This window comes from Mandrillus leucophaeus, unplaced genomic scaffold, assembly GCF_000951045.1.
Source record: "Mandrillus leucophaeus isolate KB7577 unplaced genomic scaffold, Mleu.le_1.0 Scaffold35, whole genome shotgun sequence".
NCBI lineage: Eukaryota > Metazoa > Chordata > Mammalia > Primates > Cercopithecidae > Mandrillus > Mandrillus leucophaeus.
In genome coordinates, this window is record NW_012103698.1 from 440,178 (window position 1) to 454,595 (window position 14,418).

General features: G+C 42.3%; 2 protein-coding genes across 5 annotated transcripts in view; both read right to left on the reverse strand.

The window, feature by feature from the left end:
* Window positions 1–2,526: 2,526 nt before the first annotated feature.
* Window positions 2,527–13,272, reverse strand: CCNDBP1 (cyclin D-type binding-protein 1). 4 transcript variants are annotated; one of them, XM_011989217.1, is made up of 11 exons: window positions 12,814–13,272; window positions 12,551–12,610; window positions 12,191–12,270; window positions 9,027–9,108; window positions 8,173–8,269; window positions 7,926–7,999; window positions 7,268–7,344; window positions 6,344–6,624; window positions 5,195–5,255; window positions 3,272–3,318; window positions 2,527–3,006 (listed from the first exon to the last, which is right to left on the reverse strand). In XM_011989217.1, the coding sequence occupies exons 1-11, from the start codon at window positions 12,920–12,922 to the stop codon at window positions 2,892–2,894; spliced, it is 1,083 nt and encodes a 360-aa protein (XP_011844607.1). In that variant the 5' UTR covers window positions 12,923–13,272; the 3' UTR covers window positions 2,527–2,891. The 4 variants fall into 4 exon arrangements, with proteins under 4 accessions (XP_011844607.1, XP_011844606.1, XP_011844608.1 ...); XM_011989218.1 differs by having other exon boundaries at window positions 2,954–3,000; window positions 3,268–3,318; XM_011989216.1 differs by lacking the exon at window positions 12,191–12,270.
* TMEM62 (transmembrane protein 62) overlaps window positions 13,243–14,418 on the reverse strand; it is a 45,430-nt gene continuing 44,254 nt past the window's right edge. Inside the window, exon 14 of the mRNA XM_011989215.1 lies at window positions 13,243–14,131. Within this exon, the coding sequence (XP_011844605.1) occupies window positions 13,805–14,131 (327 nt within the window). The 3' untranslated portion in view covers window positions 13,243–13,804. The remainder of the gene's footprint in view (window positions 14,132–14,418) is intronic.

Below are 14,418 nucleotides of genomic sequence, written 5' to 3' on the forward strand. Positions count from 1 at the left end.
GAGGCTGGGTAGTTTAAAAGAAAAGAGGTGTATTTGGCTCATAGCTCTGCAGGCTGTACAAGAAACAGTGAGGGCTTCAGGATGCTTCTACTCATGCAGGAAGGTGAAGGGAGCCAACGTGAGCAGAGATCATAGGGCAAGAATGGGTGGCGGGGGGTGGGTGGCGGGGGGTAGGTGCCAGGTGCCAGCCTCATTTTAACAGCCAGCTCTGGGGTGGGGGAGGGACGTATAGAGCAAGAACTCACTCATTACCCCAAGGACGCAACCAATCCATCTATGAGGGATCCAAACACCTCCCATTAGGCCCCACCTCCAACACTGGTGATCAAATTTCAACATGAGGTTCGCAGGGTTGAATATCCAAACTACATCACTTTATCAGACAAATGAATAGTCGTTCGGGATAAGCAGAAGAGTGACCAAGAACAAAACCAGATTCCCAGAAATCAATAGACAAGATGTTTATTTCTGTTACCTCAGCTAAGGCAGCCATGAAGACCAGCTGTCTTACAATAGACACTACTGGGCTGAAATGACAAAAAGAAGCCTTTGAAAAGGTGCTCAGTTACCTTTAAAGAGTACATTCAGATTGTTCAGGTTCAGGTTTTTCACAACCATTTTACTGCTCATTAATACATTCATAACTTACGGGTAAGGGAAAGGATCTAACACTTAAATCATTCTTATATTTCTGATGAAGTGGGATATTATCCCAAAATGGAATTTTTAGGTAATCTCAAAATTACATTGATCAAGCTGGGCTCGGCGGCTCACACCTGTAATCCCAGCACTTTGGGAGGCTGACGTGGGCAGATCGCCTGAGATCAGGAGTTCGGGCGGGGTGGCTCACGCCTGTAATGCCAGCACTTTGGGAGGCTGACGTGGGCAGATCACCTGAGGTCAGGAGTTCGAGACCAGCCTGGCCAACATGGTGAAATTCCATCTCTACTAAAAACACAAAAATTAGCTGGGCATGGTGGTGTGCATCTGTAGTCCCAGCTACTCGGGAGGCTGAAGCCAGACAATCGCTTGAGAACCTGGGAGGCGGAGGTTGCAGTGAGCTGAGATTGTGCCACTGCACTCCAGCTTAGGGGACAGAGTGAGATTCCATCTCAAAAAAAAAAAAAAATAGATAAATAAAAATAAAATTCACTTTTTACATTCTAGCATCACAGAGCTAGTAAAGATAAAACATGACTGAACGAAGTTATACAATATAGGACCTGAAAGAAAAATTCAGCTACATATAGGGTTTTTTTTTTTTTTTTTTTTTTTGAGACGGAGTCTCGCTCTGTCGCCCAGGCTGGAGTGCAGTGGCACAATCTCAGCTCACTGCAAGCTCCGCCTCCTGGGTTTACGCCATTCTCCTGCCTCAGCCTCCCGAGTAGCTGGGACTACCGGCGCCCGCCACCTCGCCCGGCTAGTTTTTTGTGTTTTTTAGTAGAGACGGGGTTTCACCGTTTTAGCCAGGATGGTCTCGATCTTCTGACCTCGTGATCCACCCGTCTCGGCCTCCCAAAGTGCTAGGATTACAGGCTTGAGCCACCGCGCCCGGCCCTTGGTCTTTATATTAGAGTTCTATATTCATTAAGTATCCCACAATTAAAGTCTGATGTTAATAACATGAATTTGGTCCAGCAGAGAAATATAAAAGTATATAAAACATAGGCTCTATATGAAAGGATAAAAGAACTAGTCTCCTGTTGTACAAAGTTATTTTGTTTATGTTATTTTGTTGCCTTGGCACTCTATCAGTTTGATTCTAGTTCCTTCCCTTTATGACACTTGTTAACAGTACAAAATGGCACTTCAAAACAGTCAATTAAAACTCATTTGGCTTAAAGAATTTCAACCCCAAGTATACATTAGTCACTCAAAGAATGACTGCTGTTGCTGATTATACCTAAAGAGGGCAGAAAGGCATATGTGATGAATTACACCTACAGAAGGAAGATGATGGGCATGAGAGGTGCCGGAGACCTGTAGGACATGCGTAAGGCCCTATTCAGCTCACCAGAATATACATCATTACAGGTTTACGCTGCTTTCCAATATGCAGTCTTCTAGACCGATGCAAAAGTACAATTAAGTGATGGTTTTGCAAAAGGATGAACTGAAAAGGCCCTTAAAATTACACAAAATCTCTAATACACTAAAAAATTTTAATTTATAAAAATTTGGTATTTACATTTGGGGACACACATAACAGAGGACAACACAAGTATGTATAAAGAAAATAAATCTGTTCAATAAGGTGGGCAAACGTAACAAATGAGCTCAATGCCAATATATTTGTGAGACAGGGAGTAATCTGGGATAATATTCAGAAGGACTTGCTGATAATAACATGTAACATGGTGAAATACTAAGATGAATTTTGGAGTAATCTTTTATAAATAAAGTGTTTTGTTCTAAATATACTTCTGATCAGAATCAGATTTTTAAACCTACAAACCCAAATGAAAGCAATGTTCTAGTCTCAATCCACTGTATTTCTGGTAAAAAGACACTTTTGAAGGGTACTCGTTTAATCACTGGCAAGTTAGCATTTTATTGAGACCATCAACATCTTTACAATGAAAACAACACACTTTACTGTAAAAAGAGAATAAGGCAGCTTTCCTAGGAATCTCTGAGAAATGACTCAAGAATGAGAAATCATGCAATTATTTTTCATATATAGCACAGAAAAATATATTATATGCATATGGTTTATAAATAGGTGCCAACCTGGCCTAACCAACAATCTTTGGTAATAGTGTCCCTTGCTAAATATAGACAGGCACTCACTTTCAATCCAGCAAGCATTCTAGCTCCATTTTAAAAGCAGACATCAGAGCCTGACCATGATGGTGAGAGGGGGAGAAGAGAGTACAAATGAGCCTGAAAAGTCATAATTCAAGTTCACTCTGAGTGAGCTCCTTGATTCTATTCATGCAATGATCAATGGCATTAATAAGTAAAGGGATCCAACTATCTTCCGGCTGAGGGGTCACATGACTTGCTCTGAGAATAGAATAGGAAAGAAACAAGTTAAACTTGTTAGCGCATCAAGGGAAAACCTACCCTCAGGAGGGAGCACAGGGAAAACTAAAATGTTTTTAAAGGGAAGCTTCTTTGCAGAATCTCAGCTGCCCCACAACTGAAGTTGAAATAAAATCCCACACCCACCCTTTCTCACTCCTTGAAATGGGGGCTAGGGAGTTGAGAATGTCTGGACAAGAGTTCCGTTTTACTCTCAAAAAGCTATCTGAGAAGCCTTCATACTTACTTTGTAATTTCAAGTGCCTTCTTTAAAACAGATACAAGTTTTGCAGACTAGAAAAGAAACACAGAAGTTATTCACCCCGAGCCCTACCATAAAAAGGTGAGCTCAAATATTTTAAAAGACCCAAGTAATAAAAAAATCATTTAGAAAAAGAATCTGAAGGAAGTATGCAAAACTTAAAAATGCTGATTAGGTTAGGGTGGCAGGAATACGGGTTCTTTTCATTTAGCAAGATCTTGTTAATACCATTGCTATAACAGTTTAATAAATTTTTTAGATCTAAAATATTTTCAATTTAAAAAAGGACAGAAAAAGGAAAATGTAACCTAAATTGGTCCCAAATGCTAATAGCTCAAAATATAAAGCAGAAATGACTAAGGCTCCTTTTTTTTAAAAAAAAAAAAAAAGCATAAAGAATTTTAAGAACACCAATATAAGGATAACATGGAGACGTTTAACATAAAATATCAATACATATAAGATGCATATGCAGTACACATTTTAAAATTGCTAGAGCAGATACTATGTTTGGGATAGCTGACTAAAAACGTTTGTTTCTTGGGAAGTCAATTTTTTAAAAGTTAATGCCAAAAAAAGTTAATGCCCAAAAGGATCCTATTCTACTTCAAGGTGTTTGTACATCATGAAGACACTTCTGATGAATCTAATTTCCATTATTCAATTTATCAGTTATTACTAGAATTGATACATTTGATTGTAAAATATAAGCTATTTGGCAGTTTTACTGCTCTTTCCAATACCATTAGAGAGAACAGAAGTCTCTCTAGCAAAGGGCACAGCACAGAACTTCAAAGAATACAATAAAATCAGATTTTTATAAGAAACTTGACTCTCCATGGTTAAATCACACTGTTTGTATTAGAACAGAGTATGTTTCTGGAACACTTATTTCTGCCTCAACTACAAATCAGAAACTTGTGACCTCAGCCAGCTACTTCATGAACAGCTAGAGTTCAATCTAATTGCTGCCTAGTCTAGAAATTAGAAACTTGTGACTTCAGGTTGAGAAGTTCCTAAATTACTCTGTAATTAAGACTTTCTTTTCAAAGAAGCATTTTCTTTTTTTTTTTTTTTTGAGACAGAGTCTTGCTCTGTTGCCCAGGCTGGAGTGCAGTAGTGCAATCTCAACTCACTGCAACTTCCACTTTCCGGGTTCAAGTGATTCTCTTGCCTCAGCCTCCCGAGTTAGCTGGGATTATAGGCACATGATGCCCGGCTAATTTTTGTATTCCTTTTTTTTTTTGAGATGGAGTCTCGCTCTGTAGCCCAGGCTGGAGTGCAGTGGCGCCATCTCGGCTCACTGCAAGCTCCGCCTCACAGGTTCACGTCATTCTCCTGCCTCAGCCTCCCAAGCAGCTGGGACTACAGGCGCGCACCACCACGCCTGGCTGATTTTTTGTATTTTTAGTAGAGACGGGGTTTCACCGTGTTAGCCAGGATGGTCTAGATCTCCTGACCTCATGATCCGCCCACCTCGGCCTCCCAAAGTGCTGGGATTATAGCCGTGAGCCACCACGCCCGGCCTTTTATTCTTAGTAGAGACAAGGTTTCGCCATGTTGGCCAGGCTGGTCTCAACTCCTGACCTCAGGTGATCCGCCGGTCTCAGCCTCCCGGAGTGCCAGGATTACAGGTGTGAGCTACCACGCCCAGACTTAAAGCAGCATTTTCTAAATGATTACCCAGGTGATTATGGAAGAGAGAACTATCAAAGCTCATGGCTATTATAATTCAACTTCAGCAAATATTTATCAACCCCAAACACATGCAAGAACTGTGACATTACTGTTGTACTTGCATCCAAATGTGACAAATAAATATGTACTCTATAGCTTAGAGGAAATACTAGTGATTAGTGAAGTTCCGCCCATTACATCTGTAGCTATTCCCTCAAAGCCAGTACTTACATTGATTCGCACGGTCAGGTGACACATAGGTGGATATATGCTCAGAGCCAAATCATCCACACTAAGAGCAGAAAACAAAAGTAATCATTAACAAAAAAAGAAAAGCAGCCAAAAGTTGTTTCTAATACACAACTATGGATGTCACAGTAAGAAACTGTCCCAGAAATGCCTGTCAGTTTTTAAAATTGGGCAACTGGGCAACCAATACAGGATAAGTTCAACCAGTCTTTATTGAAACACGCATACCCCATTTCACTAGGAAGTTGGGGGGGAAAAATTCCCTTGGTTCATAGTAGGGTGCATGATCAATTCACTCAAAAATGTGAGGATATGAAAACATCAGTTTAATAACTAATACAGGCAGGCAGGTCATCAATGGAAGCTAAAATTAGAGTAAAATATAACTTTACTAAAGTGAGCACCACTTTAAGTGATCAAATTTAGTACCACCAATAATGAGGCAAACCAACACCATGTGCCTCCCTAATATGATAAAGTGAGATGTATGAAACACTCAATTATACGATATTCTTGCAAAAATGAGAACTAACCATCACATGAATCCAGGTTGTTGGATATTTTATGAGACAACTGACCTGGTTTCTTTTTAAAATGTTGATTTTTTTTAAAAAGATTACAAAGGACAGGAACTAACAGGAACTGTTCTAGATTTCAAGAGACTAAAGAGATGACAATTAAATGCAATGTGGGACCCTGACAGAACCCTGAATTTATATGACATTTTAGATAGAGACAACTGGAGAAATCTGAATATTAGATAATATTATTATATTCAATGTCAAATTTCTTGGATGTGATAATCCACATCTTGGATGTGGAGTAGGAATAAGAACATTTCAGGAGATACATACTGAAGTATTTAGGGGTGAAATGTCATTGCTGCCTGCAATTTACTCTCAAAACATTCTGGAATAAATATGAAACATCTCTCTTGAGAAATAAACCAATATAGGAAAAAAATGTGAACAATAGGCAAATCTAATAGAAGGATGTAGTAGTGTTCACCAAAGGTACTTTTTTAACTTTCCTATAGGTTTGAAAAATTTCAAAATATAAAAAAACTTTTCCCAGTACAAATTGAGATCAGAAAGCTGCTGCTCAGATGTTTCAAGTGGAGCTCATGCTTACCTAGGGCTGATTTCATCAGAAATATCCACAATGTCGTCCAGCTGTGCCACCTGATCCTTCTTCCCATTCTCTGCCACTAAGATCCGAATTTTCTTCAGGCAGGCTTTGGATGCTCTCACCAGTGCAAGGCAGGGGATTATGAGCTCTTGATCATCCTCTGACCAATACAAGTCCTGATTGCTTGGAAACCCCAACACATCATCCTCATCATTGTGGTTGTCAGAGTTGTTCTCGTCAGTATCATTCAAGAGGCCAGAGTAAGGGTCGCATTCTTCCACAGCCTAAGACATACCATGATGTATGTGAATGCAAAAAAAAAAAAAAAGGCCTATTACACTTTTACCACCGTGCCTTAGTTGTCCAAAAACCTTAGCCAGGCCGGGCGCGGTGGCTCACGCCTGTAATCCCAGCACTTTGGGAGGCCAAGGTGGGCGGATCACGAGGTCAGGAGATTGAGACCATCCTGGCAAACACGGTGAAACCCCGTCTCTACTAAAAACACAAAAGTTAGCCGGGTGTGGTGGCGGGCACCTGTAGTCCCAGCTGCTCGGGAGGCTGAGGCAGGAGAATAGCATGAACCCAGGAAGTGGAGCTTGCAGTGAGCCGAGATCGCACCATGGCATTCCAGCCTGGGCGACAGAGCAAGACTCCATCTCAAAAAAAAAAAAAAAAACCTTAGCCAGCCACTTCACTAACGGCTACAGAGTAGAATCATTTCATAAACCCTGTTTCTTGCTCTCCTTGTCCAGTAAGGGAACGGAGAGGAGTGGTAGTAAATCACACACTAACAAGGAGTGGGAGATGGAAGACAGAGGACAGTAGTGAGAAGGGGACCTATCTGGCAATGCTTAGGAAATCTCTCTTTATAATTAATTCTCATCTACTAGTCAAGGAGTTGCCTTCCAATGATGGAAGTCCCCTCACCCGCTCCATTTCTTCATGTGCATCCTTCACAAAATCCACATTCTTGGTCAGCATCAAAAGAGCTGCAGCTTTGTTATCTATGAGTGAAAAATCAGAAGCACTAGAATTAGAGGAAAACCCCAAGAATTTTCTTAAGGCTGCAAGGAACAACCACATTGTTCCTATTAAAGGGAGTGCCAAGGACAGTTGACAAGGGTGGTGGTTTAATAAAAAATTCTTCTCACTATATCCCCTGGTATCTAGACAGGGGTTTAAAAAGCTTGTATTTTATTCACCACAAGAAGAAATAAAATGGTCACATGATGTTTATCATCATGGTCCTCTTGGACAACCACTGTTTTGGCTTAGCTGTCTCTACCTCATAACTGCTTCTGTGTGCTCCATAATACTACTCTTGGGGTAGGACTAGGAAAACAAACCATATTTGTCCAACAAGAGACAGAGCCACAGCAAAGCAGAGTGGAATTTAGAAGTATGAGAACTAGAGAATGACAAAAAGTATTAATACCTACCTATTAATTTTGATAATAAAATATATATGTTTCACCAGACTGTTTATATAAATTCAAATACATACATGTTACAAAGCTGGAAGCTAAACATGAGAGGTCTCTCTGCTTTGGGCAGCAGACACGGCCCACTTCCCACTTTTACTCACCTCTTGGTATTTGAGGCATCTGCTGGCACGCAACCCAGACACTGTTGTAGGAAATAAGGTCATTGTTCTCAGGGCTGGGGAAAGAAATCAATAAGGATAAATTAATAACCTAGGTTCCTGTCTCCTAAAAAGCTCCTTCCTGCTGGTCATTACTCTCAGCTGTCAGTAACTTTGCTGTTAAAATGAGTTTTTCCCCTCTTAGGCAAGGAACCCCAATAACTGATAACCTAAACTGTGGCATCACTACCTCTGAGTTGGAGTGATGGAAAGTACTTCCATGAGCTGAGCCATGCCATCCACGATGTCCAGGGTGGCGCCCCGTACCAGCTTTCTCAGGGTGATCCCTGTGGCCAAACCCAAAGAATAAGCAGCCTGGTGTTCTTTTCAGAAGCACCATCTGCTTTCCTGAGTCTAAGCATTACAGAACTATAAGGTAACGTACACCGCCATGCTTTAACCTACATGCTAACACAAAACTCAGGTCTTACTTATATCCCCATGGCATTTTCTTGCCCCTCCTGCCATTCCTTAGTGTTTTCTTTAAAAGAGATCTGGAACAAAATCTTTCTGTGACACCATGTATTCATTCGTTAAAGACCGTGATCTCTTAACAACTGTAGATGAAACACTTGAAGTTTAAGCCACTTGAGTAACCCTGAAGATCCATGACATGTATTCAGTTATAATTTTGGCATGATTATAATCAATGCATGATTCTACAGGCAGGGCTGGAGGCCATTTAACCTATGAAGATGTTCAGAAATAGGGTGAGATATAATATGGGTAGAGGAAACTAAGGATGGCCTGAGCCTGCATATGGGGCTGAGAGCCAGCCAGCATCTGTGGTGTTAAAACGGGGTGAAGAGGGAGAAGCCTGTGAAAATTAAAAGCCTTACAAGTCAGGCAAGGCAGGGGAGATGGGAAGTCATAGGAACAAAGCATCTGTATCTTAGAATAATGGCTTGATTATTTAAGTCACTTACATTACAAAATTATCCTTGACTGTATTGTATGGGAGAAAGTTATATGTTCAAGTCAGGTAAAGGTAAAAGTCACAGGACATAATCCACAACATTAGCAAAGATCTACTATGTGGCTTACCCTGATCCTTTGGAAGCAAATAGTACACTGCAATAAATGCCTTGATGGCAGCATGGACTTGTTCACAGAACTTCTGGGTTTCCTATGAAAAAGGAAACAGATTAGATAAAAGTGGTCAACCCTTCTACTGTGGAATACAGCAGATATTTCTTTTCTTTTTCTTTCTTTCGAGACAGAGTCTTGCTCTGTCACCCAGGCTGGAGTGCAATGGCATAGTCAGTCTCAACTCACTGCAACCTCCACCTCCCAGGTTCAAGCAATTCTTCTGCCTCAGTCTCCCAAGTAGCTGGGATTACAGGCGCCCACCACCACACCCGGTTAATTTTTTGTATTTTTAGTAGAGATGGGGTTTTGCCATGTTGGCCACATTGGTCTTGAACTCCTGACCTCAGGCGATCCACCTCCCTCGGCCTCCCAAAGTGCTGAGATTACAGGTGTAAGCCACTGCGTCCGGCCTAAGGCAGATATTTCTACAGCATCATCAAACATTTTCTGAAGTCCTAGTATGAAGGTAGGCCTTCTGCTATACTCATCACATACCAGAGAGGAGTTAGTTATATAGTAGACATTGGGCTGACAACTCAATAAACCATTAAGAAACAGCAGGAAAAAACTTATTCCTGATACACTGTATCCCAAGATATTCATGATATCTTAGACCAGGAGTTGGCAAACTATGGTCCTCAGGCCAACTCAGGCCCCACTGCCTGTTTTTGTAAATAAAGTGTATTGGGACACAGTCATACTCATTGGTTTAAATGTCTGTAGTTGTGTTTGCTCTATAAGGGCAGAGTTGGGTAGTTGGCTACAAAATCTAAAATGTTTACTAACTGGCCCTTTACAGAAAAGAGAGGGAGAGAGACAGACAGACAGACTAACTGATAGACCATGGTTATTAGATCACTAACCAGGTCTCTCTCTCTTAACAGAATCACAATATGTAACTAAAGGTAACTAGCATGGACTCAACAATGCTTGATGTTAACTATTTTCCTTCTAGGTGGTCACTGGCTTTCTCATCTTCCTTGTCCTCAATTGACTTAAATTCTAAGTCAATACTATACAAATGTGGTCCAGGTTGGAGCCAGTCTACAAACTGTGACCAGTCAGGGATGAGATAAGGACAGTGACTGAGAGTGTTTAGAAACTTTTATGGTAATTTGACATTTATTCAACATCCAAGCACATAATTTTATTAAAGTATCATTCCATGCAGATTGGAATTTTAAAAAAACAAAAAAAAACCACCCATCTTTTAGTAGGACTAAAGTGGTGAGATCTCAAGAAGGCAATGATGATTCATGTGTATGTACGTGTATATATACACACACATATACATATATGTATTTATTTGAATATATGTATATACTTGAATATTTGTATATATTTCAAATAAATCCAAATTCTAATTTTTCACCTATGAGTGAAACTACTGTCCTGAGCATGTATAGAAAATCAGTTCTATGCTGCCTCCTTGTGGTATCCTACTTGCAGTGAGTTTTAGCAGCAAGTCCTAAGTGTATTTGAAAGAAAGGGGTTAGCAGATAAGAAAAATAAGATAATATTAACTACTCTTTTTGAAATAGTCTATTTTCCATGAATCTTTTAAAGTGCCATCATACAATTCATCTCTTGTTTCCTCATCACAAATCTCAAAGGTAGGCCAGGCACGGTGGCTCACGCCTGTAATCCCTACACTTTGGGAGGTCAAGGTAGGCAGATCACTTGAGGTCAGGAGTTCGAGACTAGCCTGCCCAACATGGTGAAACCCCGTCTCAACTAAAAATACAAAAATTAGCCAGGCATGGTGGCGGGTGCCTGTAATTCCAGCTACTCGAGAGGCTGAGGCAGGAGAACTGCTCGAACCGCGTAGGCAGAGGATGCAGTGAGCCGAGACTGTGCCACTGCACTTCAGCCTGAGTGACAGAGTGAGACTCTGCCTCAAAAAAAAAAAAAAAAAAAAATCTCAAAGGTATGTGAGGAGGAGAGAGTTTATCACTGTAGGTACATGCAGCAGAAGATACCTATATTCTTTCCAAACACCTATATATGTAGACTGAGAAATTAAAACTATTGATTATGAAAATCAAATAAGGCAATGAATATGCCATTTTAAAAGAACCTTACTCCCATATTAAGGATACACAGCTCTAGAAAAACTAAGCATAGAGCATACGTGGTCACAGCCGACATGCTTACTTTCATTAGTTTAATAATAAAGAAATATTTAAAATGCATAAATTCTTTGTTCTAGCAATTCCACTTCTGGGAATTTTTTCTACTGATATACATACATACACAGAATTAGGTAATTCATCACAACACTGTTTGTAGTAATTCTAAGTTGGAAACAGCTTAAATGTCCACATAGAGTATGGTTAAATTATGTTTATATCTAGTCTATTGAATACTATGCAGTCATTACAAAGAACGGAACAACTTTATACTAACTGCTAAGAGTTGATTTCTAAGCTCTATTGTTAATTTATTTAAAGGAAGGTCCAGAACAGTGTTTATGGTATCTTACCATTTGTGTAAAAAGAAGCTGACACATACAAGATAAATGTTTATGAATGTATATATGCACAGAATATATGTGGAATAATGCAAAAGGAACTGGGGGAGACAAAAACGAGAAAGTGGATGGAACGATAAACTTAACACACTTAACTTTGCTATCTTTTGAATTTTATACTATCTGCATAGGTTACTGATTAAATATAAAAAATAATATAAAAAGGGTATTATGTAGTATAACAGAATAGGTGTACCTTAGACATCAGATAGACCTTGATTTAAATTCTAGCTCCCCTGCTTTTTTTTAAATCTTAACCTGAGCTTCTGAGCCTGCTTGCTCATCTGTCAGATGGCCATCAAGTATGTGAAAACACCCAGCACATAAAAAGTGCTTAAAAAATTATCAGAAAAGAAACAACCAGGGTGAACTTCAGATTGAACCAATATTTATAAGACCTGCCTACTCCGCGCCAGGAAATGCACTTGGCAATTCGGTCTTCACAACAATCCTGTGAAGTAAAAAACGGTAACCTCATTGGACAGATGAAAATAAATCTCCTGGCATGCATGTAAAAGGTGGAAAGACAATTAGAGGATTCCTAAGGTGTAACTCGGCAGCCCAAGGATTCCAGGAAAGTGAAGCCCACCTGTGGAGACGGCAGTGGAAGCTGAGAGAAGACTGTGGTCAGAGTCGTGGCTTCCCTTGACACTGTCACAGCTGCCTCATCTGGGGGGTGGCCGAAGAGAAGGCAGGTGCCAATACATTAGCGCTGCACGGTCTTGGAAGATACGCGTTCCCTTACCGACCCAGGCTTCTCAAAAACACCTCCCGAATGTCGATGTTAGAATTCTAGTTCACGCTCTCAGGTGCTGAGGTGGGTAAGGTATCTCACAGAAAGGATGCAGCGGAGGAGGGCAGTCCCCTCCCTGGGGGAGAGCGAGAGGGAAAGGGGTCTGGACGCTGAAGGAACTGAGGCAAGGGGAGCCGGGACAGGAGGCGCACTCACTGAGTCTTCTCCAGAACATCTCTCGATTAAACTCCTCGGTGGTCTCCTGGGCTTCGCCGACTTGTGGGTGTGGCGTGTAGGGGACGAATGGTGGCGAGTGGAAAAGCTAAGGTAAGCGGACCTACCTCCCTCGCCCGAGCCTGGCTCCCCGCCGCCGCCGCCCCAGCCCGCCCTCTCCGCGACCCCGAGCCCGCCCTCTCCCCGATCCCGGCCTCTCCCCCAGCCCGCCCCTGCCGTCGCGCTTTCCAACTCCGTCAGCTCACCCCGCACTCGAGGAAGGAGCAACCGCAGCTCCTCCGCCAAGTGCCGGAGCTGCTGCAAAGGTGGAGCCAGGGTGGGGGCTGCGGCTGCAGGTGCAGTTGCGCTCGCCATCTCAGTCGCTTGCCGAAGGCCGCAAACACAAGCCTCCGCCGCCACTGCCGGAGCCGCACTGCGACAGCCGCTCCACTTCCGGGCCACAGCGTCAATGGCTCGTTTCCGGCAACAAGCCGTCCAGCCCCGCCCCAGAGGCCCGGCCCCGCCCCCAGAGGTCCAGCACCACCCATCCCATTATGAGAGACCAGGCCTGGCCCCGCCTCCTCCCGCCCCACCCTGTCCCCAGAGGTCCAGCACCAACCATCCTAGAGGCCAGGACAGGCCACGCCTTCTCTCGCCCCTTAAGCGAGGCCACACGAGCAAGGCTCAGGCTCACGGTCTTTCTTATTCATCATTCATTCATTTATTTGATTAGTTGAAAACACTTCCGACTAAGGAAGCAGAGAGCCCACAATCCTGCGGGAAAACAGGCCTGGGAACTAATATCTCAGCCGTGGTCAGGGTCGGGCCCAGATCCTCAAAGGTTCCCTGCCCTTGAAATTGCACCTTTGACAGCTGCTGAATTTCAAGCACAGCGGTAGGTGCTTTACATGGGGTAACCCCTAAAAAACACACTGGGCCTCAGACACTCCCGTACACACACCCAACCCCTACCCTGTGGGTGTCCTAGATAAGGGTTTTCGCTTCACAAAGATAAATCAACTCTTTGCCTCCTTGAGGAGGGAAGGAATAAAGGCATTATTTTTGAGACTTTTCTGCAGTCCATTCTGCAGGTATCAGTAGTGGGTAATCCCTCCAACATCCAGGAGTCCAAACGAGCAGCAGCTCCCTAAAGCTCACGCACCAATACTGGCCCTCCACCTGCTACTGGGGTAGAGACCTAGGCTATAGACACAGAGGCTGGGCTTCTGCCCAGCTGCCAGTGGTGAGACATGGCCTTCAGGAGCTCAGGTGGCTTTTTAACTGCACCATGAAGATTCCAAGCTTGGCGGAGTTCAGTGTCCACACACAACGAATGAGAACAGGTGTCAGCAGTGTCAACCAGGTCCGCAAAGGGGAGAATAAAAAAGCTAGGGTGCCGTATGTCGCATAAAGAAAGTAGCAGGAATAAACCTGCCAGATGTACAGCAGTAGCATAAGTAGGTGAACAGGCATAATTTTCAAGTATTTTCTTTGATGGAGATGAGACCTGAAGTTGTGACCAAAGCACCGCTGCAGCAAGCTCCAACACATGTAAGCCATCAAGGGGATGTTAAAAAATGCCAGCTGGAAAAGAACAGAGCCATAGCTTACTCCCAAGTCCTTGGAAGAGTTTGGTCTTAATAATGCATCATTAGTGGATCCTAAGAATATGCTGCTTTCTGTCTTGGGGTTAGCTAATTTACTTAAGCACAGTTGCTTATAACACAACAGCTGACTTGTGGCTAGTTGTGTATTTGCCCATGTCCTTTTATTCATCTTAGAGGCGGGTATCATTTAATTTATGTTGAAGTCCCAACTTGTAGTACAGTATCATATACACAGTTAATATCCAGTGGTGTTAAGCTGGAATT